This window comes from Lissotriton vulgaris, chromosome 8, assembly GCF_964263255.1.
Source record: "Lissotriton vulgaris chromosome 8, aLisVul1.2, whole genome shotgun sequence".
NCBI lineage: Eukaryota > Metazoa > Chordata > Amphibia > Caudata > Salamandridae > Lissotriton > Lissotriton vulgaris.
In genome coordinates, this window is record NC_141696.1 from 1,272,302,608 (window position 1) to 1,272,321,880 (window position 19,273).

At 42.2% G+C, this 19,273-nt stretch overlaps 1 protein-coding gene across 3 annotated transcripts in view; it reads right to left on the minus strand.

Annotated features, from left to right (window-relative positions):
* The window catches only part of SGCG (sarcoglycan gamma), a 929,299-nt gene that overhangs the window by 173,966 nt on the left and 736,060 nt on the right, over nt 1-19,273 (minus strand). For all 3 annotated transcript variants that reach the window (XM_086935198.1, XM_086935197.1, XM_086935199.1), the window contains exon 5: nt 1,059-1,178. In XM_086935198.1, coding sequence (XP_086791324.1) covers nt 1,059-1,178 — 120 coding nt within the window. The remainder of the gene's footprint in view (nt 1-1,058; nt 1,179-19,273) is intronic.

The following is a 19,273-nucleotide window of genomic DNA, read 5'->3' on the forward strand; positions in this document are numbered from 1 at the left end:
CAAATCAATTGCAAATATTATTTGAATTAGTTTAAAAACTTGAATAACTAAACTTTGCTAATCAGCATAGTTCAAAAAAAAGAACAAACAAACTGTCGACGCGGCGTTTCGGTGCCAAAGACAATCTTGCTCCTTCTTCAGGACTTGTTCATTACAATGATATCCAGGTTTCTATTTCCTTCCTGACACACCTTTCTCAGTCTTAGGAGCAAGTAGTCTCCAGTTGTATAGGCAGAAGATGTTCGTTGTTTACTCTTCTGTATTCTTTGACATTTGATTCACTATGTTTCATTCAAAGTTGATTAATGGAAACTATTTTCAATCCGATCTTTCCTTATGTTGTCACAGGAAGTTTTGGGGGACGCCTCTGGGAGCTACCACTTGCTGCTCTTTAATCATTCTTCTCTCATTTATTGAGTAATGGTCTGCTGATGTGCACGGAGTCCTCCCTCTTCATGGAAATCCATGAAGAGGGAGGACGCCGTGCAGATCAGCTACCACAAACAATTGGCAGTAGATTGATAATACTCCAAAACAGTGGTCCCTGATTTCATATTTAACAAAAGAAAAAGAGGATATCAACTCACATTTTTTATACTTTGCATGCTTTCTATTATTTCCACTTTAACTCCTATCCAAGCTATGGGTGCTTCTCTAAGGTCTGCTTTGATTTAACTTGAAACTTGAACACTTCATTTGCTCAAAGGTCAAGTGAAATTATATGATTTTGAATAGTACAGTATGTATGACCATTGAACTACCTATGCACAATTCAGCACAAATACTCACAATAATGCAGCAGTGAGGTTTTCAACACTCAATTGCTTTATTTTTATTGACTTCATAAACCGCAGGGGGTGGCAAAGGTACATTAGCCTATGGCTGGAGGAGAGATGAAGGTATGAAATTGGCACTACAATGGTGCAGCTTATAGTGGAGATAAGCATTAAGCAAAGCACGACTGCTCAATCAACACTGTTGCTAAGGTCTGACTTATTCGCACTGGCAACCATTTCACATTTCAGCGATCCTTTCTCAAAAAAAAAAGATTTCCAAACCTGTGACTCGAAGTTTATCGGTGCCGACTACAACTTCATCTTCATTGGCAGAAAACAACATTTTCCCATTGTTCGAGTTGATCTGAAACTGCTGTGCATTAGCTTCTACTAATTCGGGTCCTGTGGAACACAAAAAGAGCAGCAGTTACCACGTGCCCTAGAACGTATGCACGCACTGTTACCATTTGAAGTTGAAATTAAATCAGTGCTTAATTTGTATAAAAATAAGTGCCAGAGCTCTCGACAGGAGGCCACTGCAGCTTGCACCACACATCGCCCTTGCTATGCTGTCTGCCAACGATTGTAACTCAATGAGAATAACTAAACAACTGATAACAACTACACTCCTACAAGTGTGACAATTGGGACTATTTCAGTCAGCCAAAGCTATAAGAAGGGCTCAGGCGGCAAGTAATAGTCTTTTTCAATGTATATTGAATTAATAATTAACTGTTGTTGTGGTCATCTCTAAATCAGCCAGACAGCGCCACCTTGAGGCAGATTGTCACAAGCGCTGGTGTTGACAATTTAGTGCCGGTGCCCAGCAATGGAAACCGCCAAATCAAATTAAGCACTGAATCAGACACGATTTAACAGGAATACCGGCACAACAATGATCCCGATTACTTTTCACAGGCAGTGCTCCTCAATCACGTGGTCTCGCTGATGGGAGGGAGGAAAGCATTGCAATTTTGAGTAAAATACTACAAACCGTGATTCAGTTATGTAGTGCCTATGTGTCCCTTACTCTATACAGTGCACACAAATTCGGGATTTGAAAGGTAACTTGGGGCCATATTATCAATAAAGGGCAATACATTATCGCTGCTTTTATCGGCAAGAAACTGCAGCTAAAGCGGCGATAATGGGCTTGATAATATGCCTGTGTGAATTCCTATAGAAGCCCAGGTTAACACCAGAACCTGGGCTTCTATGGGAATTCAAAAGGGCATATTATCAAGCCCATTATCGCCACTTTAGCAGCAGTTTCCTGCTGATAAAAGCGGCGATAATGTATCGCCCTTTTTTGATAATATGGCCCTAAGTCCTCAAGGGGGATAGTGATAGGTGTCTCCAAATTTCTGCATATAGCTTGGCTGATTATACATAAAATGATAGCTCCTTAATTGCTAGTAATGCAGCTTGAGTATTCATTTTATGCTATCAAGAAGGCACTTTATTATTTTAAGAATCTTGTCCCAATTGTTATACTTGCCTAGTGTTGGGATATTCGATATTCTCAATTTCCTTTTTACTTGGATCGTGTTTGAGTTTTATCCCATGCTCTTTTTAGTATTTATCTGGATAAATGTTTCTATGGTTATTTAAACTATTTTACTTGATGCTTAATTAAAGTACATGCTTTTATTTGTTTGCTCTTCAAATTATGCATATTTCTGATAGCATAATGAGATTGATTTAGTTTAATGATGAACTTTTATGTTTGATCTGTTAATAACCTTACAAAGGCAGCGCTGGGAAGAGCAGATGGGACTGACATACTCCAAAACTGGTTTAAATAAAGGCTGCCTATCTCGCTCTCTCAAACGCTCATTTTCTATTTATCAACTATTATTTATTGTCATTCATATATTTCCTTATAGCTTTAAAGTACTTCTGAGTGTACTGTCAAGCACTATGTGCACCTATGAGGACCGCTCAAAATTTCCTAAAAAAAGGTTGGCCCAGAGGACATCACACAGATTTACTAATATCTTAATATCAGTCATGTCATAGCTGTACAAAACGGACACATTGAATAGCACATTTTCTGTGCTGTAAACTCGTAGATATATGAGAAATACAATGTAGTGTTTAGGAGTCACCCAGCAGGTATTATCTCACATACATGAAGCCCTGTGACACATGCGTCATCAATCTTTTTCTTTTATTTCACATCAATCATTTTAGAGTGTAATTGTTCTGTACAAAAATATACCAGATCTGCTTAGTAAGAGTGTAAAAAGCACATGGGCCACTGCTGACAGGAACACCTCACCAGCCGGCACAGTGAAGGTACATCCACTGATGAATGCCTTAACTCTGAGAGCCTGGGCATTTGCTCCTCCCAGCGCAATGCTCCTGCATGCGTCAACCCTCTGTGGAGAGAAGGACACACACCGGCAACTACAGTGCTCTAGATTCTACTCCCCCCCCCAAAACAGACATCTATATGTAACTCAGATGAACCCATCACTCAATAAAGGCAATGAATTACCCACAGTCTGTTCAATGGCAGGCTGGCCTAAAAATCTTCTCCTTCAGCATCATGTGACCCTGGGTTACCAAATTCTTCTTGAAAGTCATCTGTCTGGAGTCGCACGATGCATGAATCAAGTGGTCGTCTCCCGCTGAGCTAGCACAGAGACTGTCTTTTATCCGCTGCTTTCTGCCTTTGGAGACTGCCTGTGGTCAGCGCTTTTTAGGACATTGTTTGTTGAGGCTTGGCTAATTTATTTTTCGGGGTCTCTTGCATTCGGTCGGCCTCCAGTGAGCTCTCTCGGGGATTGCCATGCTGATCTGTCAGAGGGGCGGAGTCAGTCTCAGGAAAGAGCGTGGATGAGGCCTAGAACACTCCCACAGCTAGTTGTACCTGCTGTACTGCTTCGTTTTGCAAAGTATTATTTCTAATTGCCATCTTTTCTTAGTATTACTGTGCCTATCTTAAATACAAGTTATTTGATATGGAAGGAAAAAATATCCATATAATGCCTAACAAACGTAAACAAAATATACATAAATAAAAAATGGGTTGGTAGTATTATGTCTTCTCCTGCTCTCAATAATAAAAATTGAGTTTCTATTCTTTCTCAATAAAAATATATCTTCAGATATTACATAAAAATTCGGAATCTGAAGGCTGCTACCTCATAGTTGAAATCAAACTAGAGACTACCGTTTTGCTTCTAATTAATGTGCATGTTCCCACAAATGATGATCCAGATTTTTGGTCTCTTTTCTCATCAGAAGTGCTAATAATGCTCCATTTATTACTGGTGGTGAATTTAACCTTATATGTGATCCTTTACTCAATAAAACTTCTCTAGACACATTTCGTCCTCCATACTTTGCTTTGAAAGCCCTTTTAAAAATACAAAATTAGTAGATCTTTGGCATTTACATCATGCTTCAGAAAAACAATTCACTCTATTTTCCAACCCTCATACTTCCTACTATAGAATTGATAATTTATTAATATGTGTCACTCAATACCTTCAGATCTTGATCCCACTCTCCAGAATATTGATATTTCTGATCATGCGCTCGTGTCATGCATTTAAGTCTGAACTCCTCTCAACATTCTCAGGGTCGGTGGCGCATGAATACCAATGTCATTCGTAATGAAGAAAACAAACCACATTTTTTAACTTCAATTCATGATTATTTTTCCTTCAATCCTGAAGGTTAATTGAGGGGATGCATTTTAGGCATATGTCAGAGGGAGGACGCTTTCTATTATGTCTCATAATAATTGAATAAACAAATTGCAAAATATGAATGTCTTTTTATTAGATGTAATCACAATAAATATAAGAGAATTACAAAAAATTAGTTAAAAATTACATTATATACTAAGCAACAGTACAAGCATTCAAGTATCTAACTGCAAAGCTAAATTTTGATTTAATGCTAATAAATTTAGAAGATTTCTGTCCAATTATCTTTGAATCAGGAAAGACAAAAATCAAATTAGTACCATCCTGAGTTCTGATGGTCAAATGGCTCTTTTCTATAAAGAAATAGTTAATGAATCTATTAAATATCATTCAACCTTGTTTAATAAATCTCCTCCTCAAGATAGGTTACACATTGATCAATTTTTGGAGAGGTGTGATCTACCTCAAATTTCTCCATTAGTTCAAAATAAGTTAGAGTTACCAATAACTTGAGAGGACATATATTTAGGTCTTACATCTCTTAAGTTACATAAATCTCCAGGTCCAGATGGCATTCCTGCTGTATTTTATAAATAATTTTCACTTCACCTTTCACCTCATTTAATCAATCTATATACTTACTTCAGTACTACTGGGTCAACTTCTGGATCCTTTACTGAAACTTTGATTATTTTCTTTCCGAAACCTAATAAAGATTCTGCTATTGCTTCAAATTATCAACCCCATCTCTTTTATTAATAAAGACTGTACATTTTATGCAAAGATTGGTTGGTTCCTGTGTTGCCTAGCATCGTGCACATTGATCATTCTGGTTTTATTCTGCGAATAACATACAATTATTATTTCATGCAATTGAAGCTGAATCATCATCACATCAACCGGTTGGTGCCCTGGCATTAGATATGGAAAAGGCTTTGATAAAGTCCATTTGCAGTATCTTTTCTGTACCTTGTAAGCATTTAATTTTGGACCTTTGTTTATTTGTATGATTTCAGCTTTATATTATGGTCTGTCTCCCAAACTTTTTTATTAATGGTCAAATTTCAGATAAAGTTTTCTTTTTTAGGGGTACTAGGCAAGGTTACCCCTTATCTCCTCTGCTTTTCAGTTTTGCTATTGAACCTTTAGTAATTTCTATTAGAAATTCTTCAGGTATTGAGGGTATCACTATAAAAAAATTCCTATTGAAATGTCAGCTTATACTGATGATGTTCTTCTATATATTGGTAATCCTTAGTCTTCCATTCCCTTTATACTGAACTTAATCAACACTTAAAGATTTTATGATATACACTAAATACTAAAAAAGCAGATTTCTTTCCCTTTAAATGTTCATTGTCCTCCTGATATACTTCCGAACAAAGACATTCTTTGGCAAAAAGATAAACTTAAATATCTTTGTATATTTGTTTCCCCATTCCATAAAACAATCAGTGCCTTTAAATTGTGATGCTATTCTAGATCATATTAAAGAGAAATTTCTAAAATGGTCAGCTTTACATTTAACTTGGAGGAACGTTGATGCTATTAAAATGGTTATTGCTAAAAAAAATCTTCTATCTTTTTTCTATGATACCTTTTCAATTTACATTTAAGCTTTATAAGAACATGAAAAAACATCTTTCAAAATTCATTTGGAATAATAAGTCTCCTTGTTTGAGGTATAAAAAAATTCAATTACCAAAGGTAAATGGTGGATTTGGTTTACAAAATGTTCTTAATTATCATAAAGCTTTTACTTTAAAACAAAGCACCTTACGGTTCCAACATTCAGAGTTTACTAACTCACCATCATGGCTTTGTATTCAACTAATTTTGATTTTACCATTTCCTTTACCTGTGTTGTTTACTATGCCTAATTTAGCTTCTCTGCTAAATAAATCTGTTATACTGTAATCTACAAAATGAATACTACAAGATTTAGATTTGATTTTTCAACCTCCTTTGTCACATACATTAAATTTATTGCTATGGTTTAATCCTATGTTAAAGCCAGCTCTTTACTCAAAGTTTTGGAAATCCTGGATTAAGGTAGGTATTTTTTATTTAAAAGATGTTTATCATAACAATGCCTTTTTAACTTTCATTTGAATTACAGCTAAAATTTTAATTACAGTCATCAGATAGTTATAAAAATTCCATCTTGTTTAATTCCATCCTTGATTCATTTCCAAATATTTTCTTAGTACTACTATCCTGGATTTAGAATTGTATATGTAAACAATTGCTTGATCATCCCATGCTCGGTCATTGCTATATAAAAAAATTAAACAATGGTGCAGGAGATAATATTGACTTTATTTCTTCCTTTTGGAATGCAGAACTAAATCATTATTTCCAGATATTTGGAGGAAAATTTGGTTGAATAGTATCTCAGGATGGCTGCCTGTTCCTTTATACCAAAATAATTGCTCTATATTACACAATTGTCTATGGACTCCATTACCACTATTTAATGCAAAACGTTTGGATTCACCTACTTGTTGGAATTGTTCTTTACATATTGAATTGTTTCAACATGTACTTTATGAATGTCATATTATTATGAAGTTTTTGAATGAGGTTTGGGAAATTATTACTAAAATATTGAATATCTCTGAAAATGTATCATATAAGTTATTAATTTGTAAGTCAGCTTCACTTACTTCCAAATTATCTGTTATTATTAGCAAACTTCTAGATTTCTTGATGACCGCAGCTTTAAAATCAGTTACTGCTGAATGGAAAATGCCTCATAATCATCAAGTCATGCATTGTGTATTGGGTTGTTTTTTTCCAGAAAAGGAGCAAATTTGACTTCATCAGGCATAGCCCATAATGCTCATAATTATTAGCTATTCTGGAAACCAATTGATTACTAAATTGCATTATACCTTTACATTGGTTTTACTTTTAATAGTTAGTAGTTTCCTCTAAGAATAAATATATTGGTTGAATTTGTAGCTCTGTTTAGAATTATTTGTATTGGCGAGTATATTTAGTATCTATTTATTTTTATTACATATGCATAATTGTTATTGTATAGATACTATATTTAATTGTCTGTACCTTTTCTGTACATTATATTATATTGCTTCATAAGTCAGTTATTTTCTTGATATAATTTATTATGTACCTTCTCTGGTGCTCTTTTCTGTATGGTCTTTGTGTGTGTACTTTGTTCTAAAAGTTGAATAAAAAATCTTAAACATTAAAGTAATCTGTCATTCGTAACTCACATTCTTCCCCTCATAACATCTTGAAATAAAACGAGTTGTGAGTAATGGTGCGCCCATCTCCACATAGTGGCCATGGTGCTTCCAATGACACTAATTACATAGGGCTGAGGGTCAAAATATATGTCATCCTTTGTGTTGAACTTTCAACTTGGCAAGCACCAGTTCACCTTTTTGTAGATTCAAATACTTGGCTGTGCAACGATTTTCAACATGGCATGTCATTTTCTTTTTGTCATCTGCATCCTTCTGTTGAGTATGGCAGTTTATACAAGACCTTGTCTCTTCTATGAGGTAGGAATGGTTGTGCTGATCTTCCTACAAAACATTAGTCCAGAAGGGGGCACTGATTTAGTGCCTGGACAATCACAGAGTGTCTGGCAGAGCATTTCAAATAGGGGTTGTTTTATGATTTTAGCAACTATCAGAACCTCTTCAAGGTGGCCATGAAGCACTCAAAGATAATATTTGCTTGGGCCACAAAGGTTTAAATTTGCTATATGCAATCCCTAGCTTCCTTGCAAAGTCTATGAACTTTTTTTCTAGGGAATAGAGCATCATTATCAGTCTTTAAGGGGGCAGGAATGCTGAAATATGAAAATATCGTGTTCAGTGCGAGAATGGTTTTTCTAGCTTTTGTGAACTGTATTGCTATCACCTCTGAAAATCTGGAGCACTCATCAATGGCTACAAGTAAATGTTGACCAGTCGATTTGGGAGCAGAAAAATCAACACCCACTTTTCTCCACACCCTTGTTGGAATTGTAGCCATTTGAAGTGGTTCAGGAGGTCTGTCTTCACTTCGGGCTTGACAGACATGACACTAGGGTCCTGAATTAGAGTTCAGAGGATGGGTTACCTTGATACAAACTCAACAGATATCCGTCCGTCGTATTACAAGTATGTCCAAGGGCACTTTTAATACAGTAGGTGGGATATCTGTCATGTGTGTGACAGAGTAATCTATCTGCCTAACTCTAACTCAGGCCCTTAGTTCCTTTCCTTTCTCTTCCCCAAGTTTATCATGCTTGGGAAATGAGACCTTCTGTCAGAGGAGTCTCTTGATTGCTCCCACCCAACTGAGTCCTTCGTGCACCAGTTCTATTACTTGATCTTGAAGCATTCTTGGAATGATCAGGTGGGTTCCACACAGACTATTAGGCCCTTTTTAGTGGCAAGCCAACACTCATCACAGATGTTTGAAAGCTCTGAGATCTTGGATGAAGCTCTTAAGGTGTACTGTGAACATCCTTTTATGTCCTATAAAAGAATCCGCCTTTTGAAGGTACAAAGTTGTGAATGTCTGATAATATATCTCGGGTATTTCTTAGTAACGGAGGGTATTGTGAGCAAGACTTTGGAGGGAAATAGAGACATGAATTTCTGCAGGATTCTTATTGTTTCCTGGACTTTTAGATTATTTTAAATGTGCAATCTTGAAGCAGTGGCGTAATGAAACTTGAGGGGGCCCCCCTGCAAAGCACATGGAGGGGGGTCACCTCCTCCCCCGGCGGTGCAGTCCACTATCTACCACTTTGCCCTACCACCCAGAAATCTAGCATATTTTGATTTGAAACCTCCAACATTTAAATGAAATGCCTCTATAGTGTCTTTCTCTAAGTTCTAATGAGAAAGTGGGAAACACTCTTAACATAGAAGCTATGCCATTTGTAACAATACTGCCAAAAGCAGATTATTTAACTGAGGCAGCAATCAGAACAATGCCAACGAGTGATCCTATTGTCTCAGGAACTGCCTGTGGCTGAAGAACAAAGAACAACTATGAAGGGTCTGAAATAGAATTGACAATAACTTGAAACTTTGAAAGACCATCCTAAACTGAAACAAGATGGCGAACGCCTAGAGGTCGACTGCAGCTCTGGTGAGCTGGGCTAGGTCGTGAATAAAAAAAACCCCTACAGGACTACTAAATACAGCAAATCAGAAAACTAGTAACTATCCAGGGAATTGGGAAAGGAAAATACCCCACACCTCTATGTATGGGACGCGGAGGTTCCATTACAGGCTCTGGGCGACTCACAAAGATCGATCTGCGGATATTAGAGCACTCCATTTGGAAGTATCTGCCTCACCTGGTGAACCTGTGGAGTGGAGGAGGAATGGCTCCGAAGCTGGCGGGGGACGCCGCTGGATCCAAGGCGGCTGCGGCAGCCCGAAAACTGTGCGGTGAGGCGGTCGTGGGCTCGGCCGCGTTAGAGCAGAGTGTAATGGAGCAGACGCTGGGTGACCCGCAGCGGACGCTTACACCAGACCCGCTGAGGAGGGGGAGGGTCACCGAGAAGAACCGTCCAGCCGGCCCCTCGATAGTCGACATCCTGACGCACAGTAAGGAGCCACTGATAGAGGCAGCAGGGGCCGCGCCTGTTGTGGCGAAGGGTGCAAGAGGGAGACAAAACGATGAGGTGAGCCCAGGCAAAATTCCGGACGCCTCTCAAGGCAGCAAAACTAAATCAGCTACATCAGGCACTGCTCCAATAATAGACCCCCCACATTGACTGTGATAAAGAGGGGAACACACTGATAGGCCACACGGGGGAGGCTGTTACAGCTGATACACCCAGAGAGACAACAGTCCCCCCAAGGATGATCCAAAATGGCGAAATTAGTGGCAAAAACTTAGATATTTCAGGAAAGGAGTCTGCAACTGGAGGGACAGAAAATGAAATGGGTTTTTCCCATCCGGCTTCTGATGTGGAGATCAGTGATGTGCCGGTGGCATCGGATCTTCCAACAGGCGAATAATGACAGACTGGATCTAGACAAAGATAAAGAAAAGGAGCCTAATGGCTGCTTCTTTTCCATCGCTGAGGGGGCTGAATGTTCCGAAGATGACCAGAGCTCATCACCAGGGGATAGTAATCTGGACTCAGATCCTGAAGACAGTGATTCAGATCCCCCACAACAACTTAGAAACCCAATTCTCAGTCAGTCGCACAAGGTCGAGGCAGAAAGGAACTGAAATGGGATTATTCATCTGCGGCTTCCCTCTCTGGTAAACCCCAATCGGAATCTGCCACACCCGCCCCATGTTAGAGATAATACATCAGCCCATCCTCTCCCACAGGGAAGAAACACACCAGGACAGTCGCAAGGCTAGGCCACTATGAGAAAGATGTAGGGTGTCATAAGGAAGCTCTCCAAAGCATGTATAAATGTAGGAGACAGGGTGACAAACCTAGAGGAAAGAATAGTAGCGACTGAAGCAGAAACAGCCACCGCCTCCACTCAAGTAGAGGCTCAAAGCGTGCAAATTAAGGATATTCGGTGGAAGTTGGAAGAATTTGAAAACAGACAGAGGAGAAACAACCTCATGGTGTTGGGGGTTCCAGAGGGTGTGGAAGGGTCAGACACTAGAGCCTATATAATTGATCTGTTTAAATCTGCCTTCCCAGAGTTGTCCGAATGGAACTGGCCAGCCGAAATTCAAAGGGCACACCGCACCCCGTTTAAGATACAAGCCTCAGCAAGAGAGGGGGATAAGCCACAGACGATCCTGGTATTTCTAGGGAATGTCCTCCTGCGGCAGGCAATTTCAGAGAAGGCCAGACCAGAAACAAAGAGATCAAATGGAGGGTATCGTTTTTTGTCCGCCCCGACTACTGCCTTCCAACGGTAGAGAGTCGTTGGAGACTGAGGCAGTTAATTAAACCATTTCAAGAGAAAAATATCGAGATCTACCTTATTAATCCAGCACAATTTAAGGTGATTCATGATGGACAGACCTGGTATTTTGCGTCCGAGATAAAAATAAAAGAGTATCTGGATGCTGTGGGTAATCAAAGGGAATAATCTCTACTGTTGGTCATGCAGGATTTATGGTCTAAGGTTTGGTGGGGGTGATGGGGCTATTAAGTAACAATATGAATTATGGTTTGCTGTTTTCTTTCTTGTTTTTGGTATGTTTGACTTGTTAGGATGGGGGGGTAATGTTAAAATATTTAGATTGGTTTAGAAATGACCCAGGCTGCTATTGCTGCATACATCACATGCACAGATTCAGGTCTGAACACTTCATGAGGATGGTGGGTGCAGGGGGGCATGGGGGGTTAGAGGGGGTTGAGGGGTTGGCTGGAGGTGGGAAGGAAGGGGGGCAAAATCTAAAAAAAGAAAAAATACCGGGTGCTCTTTGGTTTTTTACGGTGTAGGGCTTTCTATATTGGTACAGTTGTTTGGGCAGATTCAAAAGGGAGGTGACAACCCAATAGGGATAAATGGGGAAACATAAGATATGTTCAGTTAATATTGGGGGCCTAAACGATTGGAGGAAGAGGCAAAAGCTGGGGCATTTTGTTAGCACAAACTTTGTAGATGTGTTATGCTTACAGGAAACCCATCTACCATGGGAAAAAAAAATCTGTTAAGTATAAGACGCTTCAATTTGCTGGCCTGTTCCTCACAGACGTCTACAGTTAGAGGGGTGGCAGTTCTAGCTAAATCCACGCTGGGAGGGGCAAAGTGCCACAGGGAAGATTCTTCAGGGAGGTGGGCACTTGTTGAGCTTGATGTTGGATGTACAATTTGTGTGACCTATGGCTCGAATCAGGATGATCCTGAGGTATTTGATTTTTTGAAAGTCGAACTAACGAATTGGCCTAGGCCTATTATAGTGTGCGGAGATTTAAATATCTCTGCTGACTTTATAAACAAGGGTCCTTATGTAGGGCGAAAGCCTAGGGTATTCCGAGCACTGAACTCATAATTAAGTCACACGGGCTAGCAGATGTTTGGGGGAATAAGGAACCTAATAACCCGGGGTTTACATATTTGTCATGTCCATTTCAGAAATATACTAAATTGGACTACTTTTTGGTATCTGCAACATAATTGAAGAGGGTTAGTATCAATAAGCTTCCGAAAATGATGTCTGATCATAGCCCGTTAATTTTGCAATATGATTTAGAAGTTTTTAATAAAAAACATTCAAGATGGACTTTTGAGAGGAAGCTATTAGCAGACACCAGATATGTGGAGCATTTAAGGAAATGGGCCCAAGATTATTATGATACAAACCGTTTTTATTGCATCTAGGAATCATGGCTGGGATGCATTTAAGGCGGCTTTGGCAGGGGAAACAATTAGCTTCTCTGCCAGGCTCAGGAAGGAGGCTTGGCTAGAAAATTAGAGATTGACTTGCCAGCTAGCAGCAGCAGAAGAGCAACATATGAGAGATATTGGGCAGGGGAAGGAGGTGGTTGGAGCCAGCAGGAGGATTCTTACTATCAAAGCAGAGCTGCATAAGTGGATAGCTCAGAAAGCTGCCGGTGACTACCAGACCAATAGGGGTAAGCTCTATGAGATCGGAGAGCAGGCGGGTAAATTATTGGCACTTTGGAATAGGCAGGGAAACACCAAGAATATAATCTCAAATATTCAGGAAGGTAAGCAGAATTATTCTAAACCAAATGATATTTTGAAAGTCTTCAAAAACTTTTATCAAATATTGTATAAAGAAGAGATTAGTCCAGATGCTGTTAGCTGTGAGTTCGAGGATATAGGCCCCCAAATTGGGTAATGCGCATAGAGAAATGTTAGATAAAGATTTGGTAATAGGTGAAGTGCTGGAAGCATTACAGGAGCTAGCAGCGGGAAAGGCAGCAGGGCCAGACAGTATCCCGTTAGAAGTTTATAAAAGTATCCAGAATGAGATCACCCCAATACTGCTGGACCTATTTAGCGGGATAATGTGCACCAATCTAATTCCAGATTCCTGGAAGTAAACAAACATCATTGTGTTCCACAAAAAGGGGAAGCCCAATGAGAACCCTGGATCATATCGGCCAATATCCCTCATTAATACGGACACCAAGATCTATGCCAAGGTTGTGGCTAAAAGGCTGGGAAGGATCATTGGCAGTCTGGTTTCCCGGTGGCAGCATGGATTCATCCCAGGAAAAGGGACAACTGACCATATCAGGCGGACATTACTCTTTTTGATATGCAGGCTGCCACGGGGGGACGGATGGCCATGATCCTTCTCGACGCGGATTAAGGTCTTTCACAGCGTCACGTGGAAGTATTTATGGGGGATATTGGATCGAAGGGGCTTTGGCCCTTAAATTATGAGATCTGTCAAGGCCATGTATTGTGATCCTAACCCCTTCGCTGCTGGCCCGTTTCCGCCGCTGTGCGGTAAACAAGCGAACAGGGCAGGGCCGTGACGAACCCCAGCCGTCATTAGCACACGAGCACTGCAGAGCGTGACAGCTGGGGTTCGTCACCAGCATACAAGGGGTTAATGAGAGAAAGCTCAGAAAAAATTCATATCTCTAGGGGGACGCGTCAGGGGTGTCCCTGTTCACCTATTCTTTTTGCCCTGTATATAGATCCGCTGGTACAGAGGATTTTGGGCTGCGACGACATTAAGCCAGTAGTTTTTAACAGGTTTGAGACCAAACTGCTAGCCTATTCCGACGATTTGGCCGTAATTACCCCGGAACCAGATAGGGCTATGGCAGTTCTTACACGGATCGCTGGGGAATATGGTCGCTGCTTTGTACCAACAATATCGGAAGAGACGATACAAGATATTCTGATTCGGCAGTCTATTTAGGAGTCGGGGTTAGTTCAGTGACAGCCTCAATCATAAAAGATAATTTTACCCCGCTTTTAAAATCAATGACGGCAGACATTAAAAGAATAGATGCCCTACACTTGTCTCTAATAGGGAGGGCTAATGTATTGAAAATGATCATGCTCCCCAAGATCCTGTATCTCTTTCGCTCTATCCCATTTCTGATAGAGGAGAGCCTGATAAAGTCAAGAGAGGCAGTTTTCATGAGCTTTATCTGGCGTTCAATGAAATACCTGTCTCTTCCACAGGAAAAAGGGGGTTTCGCAATTCCGAATGTCAGATTCTACCAGTGGGCTTGCCTGCTAACCCAGATGGCAATATTATTTGATCCTGCCACAAATCTGTCTGATACCCCGTTCTGCAACCAAAACCCTCCTCCATCTTTGAATTGCTGTTGGGCAGAGAAGTCTTGGGGCTTCTACTGTTGAAAACTGATCAGCGCTATTATAAGAAAATGCATTATAAGGTTTTAGATAGTGTATGGGAGGTCTGGAAGCTAGTACAAAGATCATTGGCAATTCCGAAAATTAACTATTATTTACCACTCTGGAACTGCAAGCACCTTTCCACAATTCAGCGATGACAGAATGGGGAGACTTTGGGAGACTTTGGGAGCAGCAAGGAATTAAAAGATTAGGTGACATTTTTGAAGAGGACATCCTGATTAGATTTGACAATATTCAGCAGAAATGTGGCATCCCGGCTAATCAAGGGTTTAAATTCTTGCAGATCCATAAAACTCTAATGGCTATTAGACCACGGATTTCCCCAGGGTGCAGAATTAATATGATGGACTACCTATTAAGTGGTGGCACTAAGATTAAAATGGTATATAGGTCCCTATTGTTAGGGATCCAAGATGACCTGGAAAAGTTTGAAGCTGCCTGGGCAATAAAACTGGGGGACCCGGATGTTGATGTGGACAAAGCACTACAATTAGCTGGGAAACTCTTCCGCTCCACGAATTTGAGAGCCCAACATTATAAAAACCCTTTTTAACTTATACTTTGCACCAGCCAAACTATATGATTGGGGTAAAAGGGAAGGTGTCTGGAAGGGCCTGCTAACCTACTACATATAGGTATGACTCTTTCTGCGCTTGGATTGAAACGGCCCTAGACTCCCTTATCCCCTTGGTTCGCTCCAAGTGCCGCACTAAGGCGCATAGTCCGTGGTATGATGAGACTCTGGCGTGTCTTAAGAGAGAGTGCAGGCAAGCGGAAAGGCAATGGAGGAAAGCCTATGATCCTGTGCGCAAATCCTGCTATCTCACTCTGTCCAAGGCATACCATAGAGCGGTCTGCCGAACGCGTGCTGCATATTATGCGCAGGAGTTCCGGGACAGCCCTAACCCCTCTAAACTTATCTTTAAGGTTCTAAAAGAGTTGACGACTAAGAGGGTCTCTGCTGCAGAAATCTGTACTGACTCTCACTGCGAGAGCCTGGCCTCTTTCTTTGTCCAAAAGGTGCATACCATCTATCGCACCTTCCCAACTGCCGTGCATCAATTGGACCTGGATGTCGGTATAAAGGACAATACTCCGACTTTGGATTTGCTGGCCCCCCTTTCTGTGGAGGGTTTCGATCTATTGAGCCAAAAAATTAAATCTGGCTCCCCAGCAGATCCTCTCATCCCGACTCAGTGGAAGAAAGCCATAGTTTTACCAATAAAAAAAAAACCTAATGTAAGTCAGGATATAATGGAAAATCTCCGCCCAATATCCCTTCTACCATACTTAGCTAAAGTGACGGAAAAATTGGTAAACACTCAGCTCATGGAATATTTAGAGTCAAACAATATGTTTCATGGCTCTCAGTCTGGCTTTCGTAAGAACTACTCCACTGAGACTGCCCTGCTGAGAGCAACCGAAACTTTACGGATGGGTGCTGATGAGGGGAACACCATGGCACTTATCATGCTAGACCTCAGCGCCGCGTTCGACACCGTAGCACACTCCACCTTGCTACGGTGTCTGAGCAGCGCGGGGGTTACAAAGGCAGCTTGGAGATGGCTCAAGGACTTTCTCTCGGACCGTAGTTTCCAGGTTCAGAGAGGTATGTTCCTCTCCGACAGTGTGGCCTTAGAACAGGGGGTGCCTCAGGGCTCTGCCCTGAGCCCCACCCTGTTTAACCTGTATATGGCTCCATTGGCAGCGGTTGTTCAGTCATACGGCATAGATCTTGTATCTTATGCCGATGACACGCAGCTGCTCATCTCCCTGTCACAGTCTCCGAAACTAGCAGCGGCCAACTTTAAAACCTGCATGCAGGAGCTTGCTGGCTGGATGAATCAGCACTGCCTTAAGCTCAATGGGGCTAAAACGGAGGTGTTAGTGATAGGGGGAGATGGGGCGAGCTGGTCTCATGAATGGTGGCCGCCCTGCCTTGGCTCCCTGCCCATCCCTTGCAGTGAGGCCAAGAACCTGGGGGTCTGGGTGGATCCTAAACTCTCGTTTGAGAGTCATGTGGACAAGGTGGTGGGTAAATGCTTTGGGGTTATGAAGACCCTGAATCGCACTCTGGACCTACTGCCTCTGGAGGCCAGACGTATTATGATCCAAGCTCTGGTCACCTCTCGCATGGATTATGCGAATGTGCTGCTATTAGGTACTACGGAGAAGAACCTGAGGAGACTGCAAGTGCTGCAAAATACGGCGGCCCGGTTAGCCCTCAGACTCCCTAAAAGAACAGCATCCAAGCCTACTTTGGCTGCCCTTCATTGGCTGCCTGTAAAGAAAAGAATCCTTTTTAAAGCCCTCCTTTTCTGCTACAGGATAACCTCTGCTGAAGCGCCAGGGTATCTGAAGGATCTGGCCATCCCCTATCGTCCCCAAAGAGCACTTCGCTCGGCGGGTATGGGTCTCCTGACAGTTCCTCGTGTTAGAAAGGCCAGGATGGGAGGCCGCTCCTTTCGGGTGCTGGCTACCACCCAGTGGAACAGCCTTCCACTTGGGATCAGACTGGCCAACAATGAAACCATGTTCCGGAAACTGTTGAAAACACATCTGTTTGCTATGGAGGGATAGATGATCCTCCACCTTTCTGACTCTTACTCCACAGCGCGGGGACACGCCGTGATGGCGTCACCAGGCGCTTTAGAAATTCCTTTATTATTATTATTATTATTAAAAACATGCAGGCGATATGTCGTCCTCCCTTGCTGGCCCTTATTAACACGTCTTTGACTTCAGGGGTGGTGCCCACCAAGTGGAAGCAAGCGGTAGTTACTCCCATCCTAAAAAAGCCTACCCTAGATCCTGTAAAACCTGAAAACTATCGCCCCATTTCTCTGCTACCGTGGCCGGCTAAAATCACCGAAGCCCACGTGAATAGGATCCTGGCCGACCATCTTGCCAAATCTAACATCTTGGATCCCACGCAAAATGGATTTCGTGCAGGCCACAGCACGGAGACTGCCTTGTTATACATGGTTGAACATCTGCGCTCCGTGCTGGACACCGGACGAACAGCGGCACTCCTGTTGTTAGACCTGAGTGCCGCCTTCGATACGGTGTCCCACGAGATCCTTTTGCGGAGGCTAGTGGAAGCTGGGGTTAGGGGCACGGCGCTAGGGTGGTTCCGCTCCTTCCTTACCAACAGATCCTTTCAGGTTGCGATACCACCTGGCAAATCCACCTCCCACCCGCTCACCTTGGGAGTCCCACAGGGCTCATCCTTGAGCCCCACTCTTTTTAACCTATACGTGAGTCCGCTGGCTGCGGTAGTCAAACGCTGGGGCCTGACAATGGTGTCCTACGCGGATGACACGCAGCTAGCGGTCACACTAAGTGGAGACTCAGCTGTGGACGCTCGCAATTTCTGTGAGGGGCTACGTGCGGTGGCCAATTGGATGAACTTAAACTGTCTCCAATTGAATGCTAAGAAGACTGAGGTGATGGTGGTGGGAAAGCAACCTGGATGGTGGAACGACAACTGGTGGCCCCCTGAGTTAGGAACGATACCTTCTCCTGCCATAGAGATAAAAAACCTCGGGGTATGGCTGGACCCTACTTTGAGTTTCATTTGCCAAACTAAGAGGGTGGCTGCCTCCTGTTTTGGCATACTTAGGGGTATCAGGCCGGTGCTCAAATTTTTTGATGCCCCCACTAGACAGCTGGTAGTCCAGGCTTCGATCCTATCCAGGATAGACTATGCCAGTGTCTTACTTGCAGGTGCGAACAAGTCAGAACTCATGCGGCTGCAACGTGTGCAGAACGCGGCCCCAAGAGCGGTTCTGGGATTGCCCCGCCGTTGCTCGACATCTAGAGCATTGCAATCGCTCCATTGGCTGCCTGTCGCTCGTCGGATCGAGTTTAAGGTGCTTTGCCTAGCTTTTAAAATTTTGAAAGGTATGGCTCCACCGATTTTGATGAATTTACTGACCCCTTATGTCCCTTCTCGATCCTTGAGATCGATGGGTCAGAATTTGTCTGTTGTTCCACGTTTTCTGCTGTGCAGGATGGGTGGCCGCTCCTTCAGGGTAGTGGCGGCCAAACTGTGGAACTCTCTTCCCAGTGAAATCCGAGCTATGGAGGATTTACTGCAATTCAGACGTGCCATCAAAACTTTTCTGTTTTAACTTATGTTCCTGATTTTACTGAATGCGCTGTGTGATGTTGTGTTGACCTTTCTTGGCGCCAGGACGCCCCTTTGCTGGGGCAGCTGTGCGCGGTATAAAAGCCAATAACATAACATAACATAACATATGTTCCATCTATGCGAGAAATTAAGCACAATCCGAGGGGAAATCGAGAAGTTCTGGGAGGGGCTGCTAGGTGTTAAGATCAACCTATCCCCTACCCTAATGATGATAGGAACTGATAATAACCTGGGGTTGAATAAGGAGGAGGAAGCCCTTGTTTTTATATCTGTGGCGGTCCTCCGGATTCTCATCTCGACGGGCTGGAAGGACACTGTAGCACCTTCCTTCCAGATGTGGCTGGCTAGACTTCTGAGAATACATAATATTGAATCTTCCCTATATGTGCATAGGGCAGGGAAACAAGGGAA